This window comes from Heloderma suspectum, chromosome 3 (assembly GCF_057233095.1).
Source record: "Heloderma suspectum isolate Gila_16-S chromosome 3, 16-S_ref, whole genome shotgun sequence".
Classification (NCBI taxonomy): Eukaryota; Metazoa; Chordata; class Lepidosauria; order Squamata; family Helodermatidae; genus Heloderma; species Heloderma suspectum.
The window spans coordinates 64,407,167-64,422,366 of NC_139460.1; the positions used below are offsets into that span (position 1 = coordinate 64,407,167).

The window sequence follows — 15,200 nt, forward strand, 5'->3', positions numbered from 1 at the left end:
AATAACAGGTACTTTCCAAATGGGCTTAGGGGGCAGAAAGGAATGATTGGTTCATGTAGCTCCCAGTGGTTTAGCACTGAAGATTATCCAGTTAAAACATGTTTGGCAAACAACAATATTAACTTTAATAGATTGCCTTTGTAACCTGAGATTGAAAATTTGTAACAGGGTTGTGATATTATCTGTCCTTCAACACATTTTGTATATTATAGTGAATTTTGAAGGTGGCCCAATGGAATCTTTATTAGGGTTCCTCCAATCGAAAATCAATAATGGTGGACAACTTTGACTGGAAGATTTTTTTTGTACCATTATTGATCTTCCTTTGCAAATGTCACGTATGTTCTAGAGCATGTACTTGGGGATCAGTTGTCTTAGAATATACCCTGGAATACTCTAGTAGCTTTCCCCAACATGGTGTCCTCTAGATGTTATGGACTACAACTCCCATAATCCCTGACCATTGGTTGTGTTCTCTGAGGTTGGTGGGAGCTGTAGGCCAAAACATCTGGAAGGCACCAGGTTGGGGCTGCAACAATGTGCAGGGCTTCTGTGGCAGATTCCCATAGCTGTCCTTGATAGTCAAATTGATGAAAATGTTCTTGGAAGGTATAAAACTTGAAAACAATTGGCTAATGTGACAGGTATTGTATTGGCAACTACAAGCATTTTGAAGTTCAAGGCAAGGAGCAAGATGGGTTCCTTTGTCATCTGGAATTCTCCAAGATAGACAAGATGACAAGTTGGCTTAGAGCTTCCTATATCTAGTTAGTTCTAACTTGCATTGGTAACTTGGTGTTAAGGCATGCCATCAGTGTATTTTTTAATTTATTACATTTCCATACCATCCAATACCTGAAGCTCTCTGGGTGGTTCACTAAACAAAACTTAAAGTCGTAAAATATAAAAGCATAATAAAACCTTAAAAAGTTTAAAACAGAATAAAACCAAAGTAAAAATACAAGCCAGCAGCAGTGCAGAGATATAAAAACACACTAATGCAGTTTTTCAAACTGAAGGACTACAAAGCCTGGGAGAATAAAGAGGTCTTTAGCTGGTGCTGAAAATACTATAGCATAGGTGCCAGGCAAGCCTCTCTGCGGAGGGCATTCTACCACCAGGGTGTGCCACCACTGCAAAGGCCCTCTCCTTAGTGTAAAGTCTGTGGGGCATAGATATTTACAAGGAAGAAGCTTTCTGCCTTGAATCATCCAAGCCTTTTTATTCATTAATGAATCCCTTTTGAGTCTGATAACTTGGATACATTGAAATCAGATAAACAAAAATCCCCTCTCCTTGTTAGCTATGTAAGCCTTACCTCTGGTTTCTAATCAGATGGGACCAAATATGTAAAATAATAGATGAAAATCAAAGCTTCTGTGTTCTTGATTTAACCAGGGAATTTAGTCTGGAACAGTCATTCTGTTGTTGTGGATAGTTTTCCCCTTTCTCTGTGTTTGTTTCCTAAACAATTAACAGTGTGCATCCTTGCTGTCAAGTGTATACTCAACCAGTATTTTAAAAAGAATATCATTAAGCCTAGCCTTGACAGATACATTTGAAATATTGCCAGGGATTGGAACTAGCCCCTGAAGTTAAGGTAAAACTCTGCTTTATGTTAATAGCGGTAATTCAGAAATTAGCATTTGAGCAATAAAGAGTAGCTGCTAGAAGCTCGTTCAAGTACTCCTGAGGTCCTACCTTGCACATACAATGCCATAGAACAGATTTCCCAGTTGATTATCTTCAGGATCCATACTATCCTTTCAGTCTTCACTGATGAGCTAGAGGAGCCTTTACTCCTATGACCTGAAAGTAGAAAGTCTGTTTTGTCCCATCAGCAGAAGAGAAAAAATATGGCCATCTATGAAAATCATGTCCAAAGCACGATGAACAACAAAAAGAGAAGAACAGATAATGTGAATTAGGTCTCTGCAGTCAGGAGGAAAACATGATGTATACAGTAGTGGTTTTAAGCTTTCATATTTTATATTGTTTTATTCTGCACTCTGTGGTTTTAATTTTTGTGAACCACTCAGAGAGCTTCAGCTATTGGGCGGTATAGAAATGAAATAAATAAATAGTACTTAAAGATTCCACATACAGCAAAATATTTGGGCTGATCTGGTAATGGAAATATTTGACATGTTATGAATAACATAGCATGTTATTGAAAATTGTAGGAGGAGGAGCTGGGTTTGGAATCGTACTGTACATTTTAGATTGTAAGCTTCTTGGGTTAGGAAGTTGTCCTTTTGTTTTCTTCTCTTTAAAGCTCTATGCACGCTCATGGTGAGCCTTGTGTGGCGCAGAGTGGTAGGTGGCTGTATAGCAACCAAAGCTCTCCCCACGACCTGAGTTCAATCCCAGCGGAAGCTGGGTCTTGGGTAGCCGGCTCAGGTTGACTCGGCCTTCTATCCTTCCGAGGTCGGTAAAATGAGTACCCAGCTTGCTGGGGGGAAAGGTAGTCACGACTGGGGAAGGCAATGGCAAACCATCCCGCTGTAGTCTACCACAAAAACACTAGCGCAAGCGGCGTCCCTCTAGGGGTCAGTAATGACCCGGTGCTTGCACAGGAGGAACCTTTCCTTTAGGGCTGCGGTGGCTTAGTGGTTAAGATGCTGAACTGTAGACCGGAAGGTCGGCAGGACAGCAGTTCGAGACCCGAGTGCCGTGTGACGGAGTGAGCTCCCTTCTTCAGTCCCAGCTCCTGCCAACCTAGCAGTTCAAAAGCAAGAAATTGCAAGTAGAAAAATAGGTACCGCCTCGGCGGGAAAGGTAACAGCGTTCTGTGCACCTCGGTGTTCAGTCATGCCGGCCACATGACCACGGAAGCATCTTCGGACAGCTCTGGCTCTTCGGCTTAGAAATGGAGATGAGCACCACACCCTAGAGTCGGACACGACTGGTTGGGGACACCTTTACCTTTTTTTTATGCTCATGGTGCTCTATAAATAATTATTATAGTAATAACTAAGCAATGAATGAGCTGAGCAGGATCATTTACAGTTAAATATCAGGCACTGGCATTTCAAAGTGGCAAATGGGGATTGAATTGTACTAGCTACTTTAAATTTAGTGTATATGTGAAATCTGGTTTCCTCCGATTCGTGCTAAAATTTGCCATAGAGCATTTCTGAGAGTGCAATACATGTGGGCTACCCAGAGCCATTTCTGGATTTGTAATATCTTCCTTCACAGATTAAAAAGCACATCTCCTTTTCGTTCTGATAACATGCAAACCAGCCCTGACCTTTAAAAAAAATCCGTTTGTTTTGGCAGGATGACTTGTAAGTGGGGCTGGGAAATGGGATGAAGATAGGGGCATGTCACATTCTGTAGCAGCTGTGCTAATGAAAGACATTTATGCAAATCATTTTCAATAGCCAAGACGTTGCCATTCATTGGGAAATCAGTTCATTGTAAAACGCCTGCAATGGTGTCTCTAGTCCTAGCATTGGTGTCAGACCTTAAGCTGCAGTGTACATTGGTCAGCTTGTGCAAACAGAGATTGTCTTTTGAAAAACTCAAAAGCAGTGTTACTCTGATCTTCCCATAAAAGATTCAGGAGACCTACTGTCAAGGAGATACAGTCCGCTTGATACACAGAACCAAATGTGGAACAAACGGTAACAGTGTGAGGGTTTTTGAAGGCTACAAAAACTCCCTGCTGTAGTCCCCACCACCACATCACAGCGGCAAAATCACAGTGGCAAAAACAGAGGCTACAGAGTGGTAAAATGGTCAAACGTAGCTTGAGAACAGAGACTCTTTTAATGCTCCATAGCAGTTTGCCACTGATACTCAGTAGCAAACTGCCAGTGTTTTTGTCTCTGCTGTTGAATTTGATGGCATGGCATCAGTGGCAGGAGTGTGGCCCATGGGAAGATCCAGGTGTGTGTGAAAATGGCCTCCAGGCTTCCCAAAGTTGCCCACCCTGATATAGATTCTGGAAAGACCTCTCCTATCTAACAGCTCAAAATGTTTCAGTATTAAAGGTGGCCAGGCAGTCTGATTTATGGCCAATGGATTGATAAGGCTGGATTGCTTTTCACTCACCACAGCAAATGTTTCACTGTGCTCTGGTGAGCTTGAGAAACCAGCCCTTCTTTGCAAATTTGAAGCTGCAGAACACTTTATGACGTGACATAGCATAATTTCCGTGACCATTCTGGACACAGAAATGTTGCAGGGGGGATGCAGAGAGGTTTGTGGTGGGTTGGAGCTACCATGAGAATTTTTTTTTAAGTGTAAAAAAAGACACGCACCTTAGTCTACATCTAAGGTAAGCTACGCCCCAAACATCTCTCAGAAATTTCTCCCTCTCCCCCAAAGCAGCCCCAAATCCCTCCTTTTCAACAGGGATAAACGGTCCCAGAAAAGTGAGTGGTGGTTTTCTGAATGACTTTAGTAGTGTATTCTGAATCTGCTTTCTTCTTGCTCTTTTTACTTCTTCAGTGGAAATTTGAATGTGATAGTGGTCGCATGGAAACCAGTAAAAGCAGTTACTTATATAGGGACACCACACTGCTGCTGTAAGGTTTAAAATGCTCTTAGCCAGTACACTAGCACATATGCAAGTAGTATTCGCATGGCGGCAATGTACAACCCAGATAGCAGCCGTGTTTCAGGTGTGTGACATACGTATGGGCCAGTACACAGGCTAAGGTGGTCTTACGTGTGAATGGAGTACCTGAACAAGCAAGTGCTTTTTAAAAGTTTAATTTAGCCCAGATGGAATAAAGGAACAAGGTGACAAATTTATTATGGCCACGTGCATATAGTTTTCATTTACTTTTCAGTTTCTAGGGTTTTCTTTTTTGTTGTTTTTAAAGAACACATGCAAGTCTGCTTCTCTTCTCTCACCCCCAAATCCATTACAATACTGCTAAGCAGCCTTTTCTGTATTTATGGCAGTCCTGGTATTGTTGCTATATTGTTCAAGGGTTTGCAGTTGGATGCCAGCTGTGTCGCTGACATATTAGCCAGATGCCACCCCTAATTGTAACCCAGCCTTTTCAAAATCACTCTCTGTGAGTGCTCCCCTCCTCTTTCCAGTGGAGAGGAAAAGCATCAGCTAAAAAAGGCCTTGTTTAAAGGAACATGCATGCACACAGAAAACAAACCTCCAAAGGAAGTGATTTGATTTGGAAAATGTATTGAATCTTTGTCCCTAATTATCTATTTTGTTCGGTGGGATGCATTTTCTGCTTGTGAAACATAGTATTTGTATGTTTCCCTGATGCTGAATACCCATATAAAACTTTCTCTATAGTGACCTATTATAAGGCACTATTAATCTTGAGTGCAAGGATCCTAATTCAGTGTGCATTACATTGGCTTTATTTCTTGTAAATGGGGACTTGGGGTATTAGCCAATCTAGCATAATAGGCAGCAAAGTAGCCTTTTAGTCTCCCTTTCCAGTACCCATTAGCTAAAATTTATTAACTTTTTCCCTTGTCTTCCTCTTAAACCACATTCTTTTATAATGAGGGGAAATATAATTTGGAGCAGCAGTGTGTTCTACCCTGCCTAATAGTTTGAATTGTACTCCATCTGTTCAGCTGCATGGTCTGATGGATCTGCTGAGCAATTTTTCACCATTTATTTTAGAGCTGGTAGGAACAATCTCTCCTGGACCTATTCCAAGGCTTCTGGTGGGAAAACTTCATATTTGGAGTCTGTTGTCCAGCAAGAGAAATCGACTGAGTTAATAATCCATGGATGGCAAGCCTAGCTCTTTCTCTCTTTCAGTAGTTTAGTTTTATTTTTTAAAACAAAAGATTGAATTCCTTATTGGAATTAAGAAAAACACCACACACATTTACAACTTTTGCATGATTACACTGCATGATTTATTTTCCAGGATTCCAGATCTATTTATAAGAGTACTGAGTGTCCATTGGTGCCAATTTCAAGGCTTTTTCAAAGCTTAATTACCAGATGTGGATGGGTGGGTGTGATTTGCGGGGGGGGGGGGAGATCACAGCTCAGGAGGGAAGGATTAATACTCCCCTCCCTGTTTGTTGCAAATGCCCCGCCCCCATCAACACCCCCCCCCTCCCGCATTTGACAATGAAGTTTAGGGAAAACATTTCAATTGGAGCTATTGGAAGTTGTGTTCTAAGTTTGATTGCCATGCAGCTCCGGGCGGGTGGGGTGATTTCCAGGGGGGGTTGTAGTTAACCCTCCCAGAAAGTGTTATTGCACTGTGATCCCCCTAAAATCACCCCCCACCTGGCAGTTAAACTTGGGGGGGTGGGGATTGGGGATGATTTCGATGGGGAATTAATTGGCTGGCTTTGCCTGTGAAATTTAAATAATTCCTAGTAACTATTTCTAAGTTTGTATATTTAGATATAAATTAGCATATATTTTATGTAGTTTTGTATCCTGTGGGCCTAGGCCCCAAATCTTTTGAGTGCCTAGCAACGTCTGTGTGTAATGTAAAGGGCTTATTTTGGTGTTATAACCACAAGCAGCAAGAACCAGGTTGATCTGCTTCCCCAGGGTCATATGCTGCAGGTAACTCTGTAGCTGAGGACAGAGACTTATGAGCTCCATACCCCAGGGTCTCTGCTGTAACAGCAAATGAACTAGATTGCTGAAAAGTTGCTGGCTTCACTGTCAGTGTGGCATGGACTACAGGCAAGACATAATTGCTATACAATGAAGCACATAGCAGCCGTCTTACTCATTTGCCTCTTTCCTTGTATGCCAGTGGTGCAGCTTGTTTATAATCTCATGTCCCAGGGCACAATACTTATTCTTGATGCAGACAGCAATGGATAATGGTGATGGGGCTCCGTGTCTTTTAATTGGTTTTGTTCTGCTTTTGTTGTTGCTTGAGCCTCTTGTTTCAATATTGATTGATTGATTGATGGATGGATTGATTAAACCCACCATACTGACTGAGGGACTGAGTGCTTTTGGGGAAGAGTTTAACAAATAAATAATGGGTTGGATCCAGACTTAGCCATACTTAGAGTAGACCTACTGAAATTAATGGGATGATTTCAGTAGATCCTCTCTAAGTGTAGCTAAATCTGGATCTGACTCAATAAATTTAACTTTGTCAAATAGGTTTAGTTCTTTGCTTTAAAAAAAAGGAGTTGTTTTTGTAGAAGTTCATTTGTGATTGGAAGAACTTGTCAGAATTACCTAGAGTTTCTTGTCTTTAAATGGTCTGTTGTATGTTGAGAAAATGCAGGAACCAGAGTGGGGAGGAAAACCAAAGATACATTAAAATGGGGGGGGGGGAGAGAATTGCCACAACATAGCCATAGCTACCTGACTATATAGATAACAGGTGGTGAACCTGTGGCCTTCCAGAAATGGTTAGGCTGTAACTCCCATAATTTTGGATTATCGGCCCTGTTGGCTGAGGATGATGGCAGTTGGAGTCCAACAACATCTGGAAGGCCACAGGTTCCCCACCCCTGGTATAGACAAACTTTTAGGATATGCAAACTTAACTCTTTAACATAGATATAGAGCCATCTTTTGAAACCTCTACCACTATCAATGACCATCTCTCCCCTATTTTTTTTTTAACTAAGTGTTGCTTTCTGTGTTCCATTTTCTAATCACAGGGATCCTCGTTCAGGTCCAGACTGTAAAAAAATGGCAATAAGAGATTGTTGTGAATAAGATATTGCATGTCTACCAAGAATCAGGAATGCCCCTGACTACAGAAAAACTGGGAGTGGCTGTTTGGATAAAAAGACTAGATGTTCATCTGCTTGATTAGCTAACTTTCATGTGTAATCTTCATCACAGCTCTTCACTCTTGCATAGTTTTACAAGCACCCTAGGGAGATTAATAGCTGCCTAACAGATTTGTTAGAAATGAAACTGACATGTCTGTTTTCTTGTATGTTCTCATAGCCTTGGGGAATGTTCTTTGAGCTGAGGCATATGTGAATTTCTGTGTCAGGAGCGCCCTAGCTGCCTCTTAACAGTCCCCTCCAATAGCCAACTCAAGACACAGACGAAAAGGATTCTTTCCAAGGCTTTATTCCTTTTACAACTTAATGACTCTTTCAGATGCTAATCACCAGCGACTAAGCAAGGAACTGCACTGGGGTAGTTAGCAGAGTAGCCTAAGCTCCAGGTAAGGCAGTTGGTCCCCGTTTGTGTAATGCAAAAATATTTTTCTTCCAGCTGAGTATTGCATGTGGAAGTTGTAAGCACATGTAAGTTTGCATGTTATCTTGGAGACATCCTCTTGAGCACAACCCAGATGGAACTAGCAAGCCCCACTGAAGCCTTATGCAGGTTTTCAGCCTGTTCACTTGGGGGCAAAACATGGGGAAGGGATGTGTCTGCATGCAAGCCCTGCACCCAACATCCCTGTCCATTCACCTTCCCATGTTGAGGGAGAAGGTCTGAAGGGGGCTTGCTTCTACTCACATGTGTTTGAATGTGAGTAGAAGCCTCCATGCAGCCAGGAGCACTGGTAAAGCAGGGTTCCCAGTAGCACAGAAGGATCTTCTAATGTTCAAGGAAATGCAAGTAGAATCCCCCTACAGACCTTCCCTTTCAGTGTGGAAAAGTTGAAGACTGAGAGGATAGGACATAGGGGGCAGAGCTTGCATGCACACCTGCATCCCCTTCCCACTTTTAGTAATGTAACTAAACTGGATGTATGAATAGAACTTGAGTTATGTTGAATTCTTAACGAAAGTGGAAAGAGGTCAAAACCATTCTCTATATTTCTCCCGTTCTCCGGGAGACCAAGGTTGTTGAGTGCATGTACTGGAGGTTGGGCCCGAAGGGCAGTCTGGGGATTCTGCTCGTGTACCGTCCACCCCGCTGCACGACTGACTCCCTGGCCGAGGTGCTTGAGGTGGTCTCTGATGTGCGTGTACAGTCCCCTAACTTACTGGTGTTGGGGGACTTCAACGTACATTCGGAGGCCATCCTCACAGGAGCACCTCGGGACTTCATGGAGACCATGGCCTCCTGGGAGCTGCACCATATTCTAACTGGGCCCACCCATGTAGCCGGTCATGCACTAGACCTTGTGTTTGTTTCTGGAGAAGCGGGGAGTGATCTGGAAGTCGGGGGTATATCCACCACCCCCTTGTCATGGTCAGATCACTATCTGGTGATGTTGGACTTCTCGGTTCCACAACCCCTCCGCAGGGGTGGAGGACCCATTAAAATGGTCCGCCCCAGGCGTCTTATGGATCCAAATGGATTCCTGAACGCGCTTGGGGATTCTCTGGGGCATGCCAACGGCCACTCGGTCGAGACCCTGGTGGGTGGCTGGAATGCCGCAATCACTGGGGCATTAGATCAGGTGGCTCCGAAACGCCCTCTCCCCCTGAACAGGGCTTGGACTGCACCATGGTTCAATCCGCGGTTACGAGCTCTGAAACAGGAGGTGAGACGGCTAGAGCGCCGGTGGCGGAAGTCTCGCTCCAAAGACGATCAGACACGGGCTAGAGCTATATCTTCAGCCTATCACGTGGCGGTGAAGGCAGCAAAAAAGGAATATTATGCTGCCTCCATCGCGTCTGCAGAGTGCTGCCCCAGGAGGCTGTTCCAAGTGGTCCGGAGCCTGGTCGGTCCTGTGGCTCCGGAACCACTGGAGCATTCTAAGGCCTCCTGTGAGGCTTTGGCAAGGCACTTTGCAGATAAAATTGATCAGATTAGGTGTGTTACTCTGCACACTGTGGATACAGTTAGTGAGCAAGAGGCGGCCTGTGGCAAACCGGTTTTGTGGGATCGGTTCCAGCTTCTTCCTCCTGATGAAGTGGACAAGGTGCTTTCATCTGTAAGGCCAACCACCTGCTTACTTGATCCTTGCCCATCTTGGCTCATTATGAGCTGCAGAGAGAGACTGGGTGAGGGGATCAAGGCGGTGGTGAACGCCTCCCTTGAGGAGGGAGTGATGCCATCAGCCCTCAAGGAGGCAGTGATAAGACCGCTCTTAAAGAAGCCCTCCTTGGATCCTCAAGTTCTGAACAACTTTCGCCCAGTCTCAAATCTGCCATTTTGGGGCAAGGTGATTGAGCGGGTGGTGGCGGTGCAGTTGAAGGCACACTTGGAAGAAACTGATTATCTAGACCCATTTCAGTCGGGCTTCAGGCCTGGGCATGGGACAGAAACGGCCTTGGTCGCCTTGGTGGATGATATGAGGAGGGCTCTGGATAGGGGTGAATGCTCCTTCCTTGTTCTCCTCGACCTCCCAGCGGCTTTTGATACCGTTGACCACGGTATCCTCCTGGACCGCCTGGAGGGGTTGGGCATTGGAAACACTGTATTGCGGTGGTTCCAGTCCTTCCTCTCTGGCAGGTACCAGAGGGTAGCACTGGGAGAGGAGGTTTCGGACCCGTGGCCACTTACTTGTGGGGTGCCACAGGGTTCCATCCTCTCCCCGATGCTATTTAACATCTATGTGAAGCCACTGGGGGCTATCATCAGGAGGTTTGGGGTGCAGTGTCATCAATATGCGGGTGACACTCAGCTCTACCTCTCATTCAAATCTTCACCAAGGTTGGCCGTAGAATCCCTGTCCAAATGTCTGGAGACGGTGAGTGGCTGGATGGGGAGGAATAAGCTGAAGCTCAACCCTGACAAGACCGAGGTACTTTTGGTGGGAGACAAGAGGAAGCTGGGGGATGTTGACCTGGTGTTGAATGGGGTACAGCTACCCTTGAAAGACCAGGTCCGCAGCCTGGGGGTCATTTTGGACTCCCAGCTGTCCATGGAGGCTCAGGTGTCAGCTGTGAGCCGGACAGCGCTGTATCAACTCCATCTGATACGGCGGCTGCGCCCCTATCTTCCCGACCATCTGCTCCCATCGGTAGTACATGCCCTGGTCTCCTCTCGTTTAGACTACTGTAATGCGCTCTACGTGGGGTTACCCTTGAAGACGGTTCGGAAACTGCAGCTGGTACAGAACGCGGCGGCTCGCCTGATTAAAGGCAGCCGCCGGCGAGATCACATCACTCCAGTGCTGAAGGAGTTGCACTGGTTACCAGTTGTTTTCCGGGCCAAATTCAAGGTGTTGGTTTTGACCTTTAAAACCCTATATGGTTCCGGCCCAGCCTATCTTAAGGAGCGCCTCCAGCAACACCAGACAGGCCGCTTAACAAGATCAGCCTCGGATGGCCTTCTCTCTGTCCCATCAGCCAGGACAGCTAGACTGGTGGGGACGAGGGAGAGGGCCTTCTCTGTGGTGGCCCCCACTCTGTGGAACTCCCTCCCTAGGGAACTCCGTCATGCCCCCTCTTTAATGAGCTTCCGTCGTGCATTAAAAACGTGGTTGTTCCGGCAGGCATTTGGGGTGGGTTAGGGTATATTTTTTAAAAAAAAATTATGGTAAAATTTTATTGTTTTAAATTGTTTATGGTGGGTTGTACATCGCCCAGAGTGGCTGGGTGACCAGTCAGATGGGCGATTAATAAATTTAATAAATAAATAAATAAATATTTTTTGGTTTTGACCTGTTTTAATTCTAGCCCTGCTCTCCAAGACTAAGTTGGAAAGTATGATCTCCCTCTTGTTTCAAATAAGCAAATGGGGTAGGGAATGCATGGCCAAAGATGCTGGGTTGCACTAAGAGGAAAATATTGGTGCCAAAGTTATTTGCTACCCCTCGAGAAGCTTCTAATCATACCTTGTAAGATAAGGGCTCACATTGAAACGTTCATTTATGCATTAAGTAGGTGAATATGGGTGAGGGAGAACTTATTAGGCTTAATGAGAAGGATTGTCTATTTTGTAGGATTTTATTATGTGGCATTTTTCCTTCTCTAGAAATGAAATTGGAAGGTGCATTTGAGTCACTCTTGTAGCCTGATCAGCTCATGTTTACTTGGAAGCCCTACTTAATTCAGTGGACTTGCTCTGAAGCAAGTGTGCATAGGATTGCTGCCTTAGCTGAACAATGCTTTTCCAATCAGAGACTGTGGAAGATTCTACTGAGTAGTTCTTTTTCTCTATAAAATTTGTGGAATTCCATAACTCTCTTTCTTCACTTGATGCAATGCATCTGTGTTTTTTTCCATGGAGTGGTTTCCAAGTCAGCTGTAACATCTTCTGACATTGTCATCTGAGAGCTTGTAGGAACTAAGGATTAGAGTGGAAATGGAAGTAACTGCTTAGAATTTGCCAGCTAATGAGCTGTAATAAATATGCTTTAATTTACAGTTCTTCTAACTGTTAGAAGAAATGTTTCTCAAATATTCTTGGGAAAAGAAGCATGTTCTGTTTGTGTGTGTTTTCCCCCAAGGCCTACTTTTATTAGTGAAATTGTTCCATGCTCTCTTACCATGTTCCCACAGTTATTTATTAAAAACATGTACAGCTATAAGTAGTTCAACAGGAAGAAAATCCATGAACCTAGGCAAGGACCTAGGTTGCTTCCAGATAAGGCTTTTATTGACCCAGTTCTCACATAATGGTGGCAAATGATGGATTAATTAACGTACAGTTTCTCATGGTGGATACCAGGCATGTTCTGTGGCCATTCTGAATATTCAGCCCCTGATTGGGTCAATCCGGGGTTGCTACATGACGTCTGAACCCAGACACTATAGGTTAATTGTGGGTTAAACAACCCACAGTTAACCTAACTACTAATTGTAGTTTAACCCATGATTAACCTATAGCGTCCAGGTTCAGACGTCCTATAGCAATGCCCAGTCGAACGGTGAATATTCAAAAAGGCTGTGGAATGTGTCCAGTATGTACTGTGGCAAATCGTGTGTTAATTTACCCACGATTTGCTCCCATTACATGCGAACAGCCCCTTTGTGTAATTGCTGTGCCTCATTCACATAATTTTATGGGTGTCCGGATATTGCTTTCCTGTGCAGCCCTCCTATGTTTTCCTGCCACTACTTCTGTCTTTTTTTTTTTTTTTTATACAGAAAATCCACTAAGGAAGGAAAGAGAATAGCTGCATAATGCCTTGTCATTGCTAGCGCTAGGAGCCATCTGTCTGGAAGCACTCTAAGTCCCCTACTTGGGGGTTATTTTTCTTGTTAAATTTACATGAGCTTTTCACTCTGAAATTAAAAAATTTACGTATATTAATCCACGGGTTTTTCTCCATGGAGAGAGTGTGAGATACCATTATGCTTGAATATGCTTGTAATGTTTGTTTCTGCATAAGAGTATTCTTTGTTGGGAAACAGCACTGCTGAATGATGGAGGTAGAAATAGAAATATTTTGAGTCTGAGCACAGAGCGGCAGGTGATCTTGAGAAAGCAACAATACAACAACTTTTTTTCTTTTCTTTTTTTTTAAGTAGACATAATTTCACCTGTTTGTATAGCGTATTAACTTTCTTTCTAAGAAAACATCTTGAGAGCTGTGTAGTCAAAAACACTACTTGGGAATTAAATACAAACACATTGGAATTTATTTTTTGTTTATAAACTAACTATATCTGAACTCCATTCTTTCTCTCTCTCTCTCTGTCAGGATTGGGATTTGCACAACGTCAAGTCACTGTTCAAGACGGCCCTCTATACCGTACTGAAAATTCCCACATCACTATCTGGTGTAAAGTCAGTGGTTACCAAGGACCATCCGAACAGAATTTTCAATGGTCCATATATCTCCCATCTGCCCCAGAAAGGGAGGTACAAATTGTCAGCACCATGGACCCATCCTTCCCTTACGCTATCTACACTCAGCGTGTCAGAAGTGGAGAAATCTATGTAGAGAGAGTCCACGGGGATTCTGCTCTGTTACACATCACAGAACTCCAAGACAGGGATGCTGGCGAGTATGAATGTCACACGCCCACCACTGATGAAAGATACTTCGGAAGCTACAGTGCCAAGATGAAATTAGTGGGTAAGGTGTTTTATTTTCTAAATCTTTGTTATCTTGATTCTTCTTGTTTAGAGCAGGACAGTAAATAGTTTATAATGGTTGTAAATTATGAGGGGAGTGGCAAGGGGGATACATTTTGTGAGAAATCAGATCAATAAGAGTCACAGAGAGAAATATCAGGAGCTGATGATGAAACTGCTTTATTGGGATGGATAGGTGAGAACAACCTCCCAGATAAGACGGAGATTTTGTGAATAGAAAAGCTGGCCAATCTAGGTGCAGGCGTAAAACTAATCCTGGATGGGGTTGCACTCCAATTGAAGGACTGGATATATAGTTTGGGGGTGCTTCTGGATTCATTGCTGTCTCTAGAAGCTCAGGTAGTGGCAATGGTATGGAATGCATAATACCAGCTCAGGCTTGTTCACCAGGTGCATACCCTATCAGGAGCGGCCAGAGATGGCCTTGGTTACCAGGGCACTAGTTACCGCCAAATGGACTACTGTCGTGCACTTTACATGGGGCTACCTTTGGAGAGGGTTCAGGAATTTCAGTTGGTGCAACGATTTGGCTACCTGGATGCTAATGGGGGCGAGAAAATCTGAAGAGGTAATACCGTTTTTACACCAGTTGTATTGCATACCAGTATGTACAATTCAAAATGTTGGTATTAACCTTTAAATCCCTAAATGGCTTGAGACTGGGTTACTTTAAGGGACACTGATACCCATATGGTCCTGCCCATACACTCAGATCTGATTCATAGGCCCTGCTCATGTGCCCATCAGGAAAATTGGCTAGGTTGGCATGCATGAGAGACAGAGCCTTCTCTGTTGTGGCTCTGCAGTTTTGGAACCCCCTTTTGGTTGACTTATGCTTAGTCCCTTTAAGAAGGCCTTAAAAACCCATCTCTTCAATGCAGCTTTTCCTTAACAATGTGAATGGCTTGTGTGATTCACAGCAGTTTTCTTCCTCGTAACTACACCTATTTGATGCACCTAATTGTATCCTGGAAAATTTGTCTTTGTATGTTGCTTTGTGAGGACTTGGCCCTAAAAAGCAGCATATAAAATGAATAAGTAAATACATTTTAAATTGACATGCCAAACATCTCCCAATGCACTGTGAGGATAGCATAGGTTAGTCACAAGATACATTGATAGGCTGCTCCAATATTGACTAAACAATTAGCCATCCTAGGAATTTTATTGAAGGATGGGATATAAATCCCTAAAATAAACAAATATAGCTGCATGGATTTTATCTGGGACAGATTGCTTGTATTATATATGGTTAGTTTTAAAACACTTCACTAGCTGCCTGTTTGCTTCTGGGACCAATTCAAACTGCTAGTACTTCTAGAGCCCAAGTCAGAGGTGCACAACCTGTGGGCCACATGTG

The 15,200-nt window shown here is 43.7% G+C and overlaps 1 protein-coding gene across 2 annotated transcripts in view; it reads left to right on the top strand.

Moving 5' to 3' along the window:
* The window catches only part of IGSF3 (immunoglobulin superfamily member 3), a 157,751-nt gene that overhangs the window by 24,369 nt on the left and 118,182 nt on the right, over window positions 1-15,200 (top strand). For both annotated transcript variants that reach the window (XM_084843465.1, XM_084843463.1), the window contains exon 3: window positions 13,443-13,820. In XM_084843465.1, the coding sequence (XP_084699591.1) occupies window positions 13,443-13,820 (378 nt within the window). The remainder of the gene's footprint in view (window positions 1-13,442; window positions 13,821-15,200) is intronic.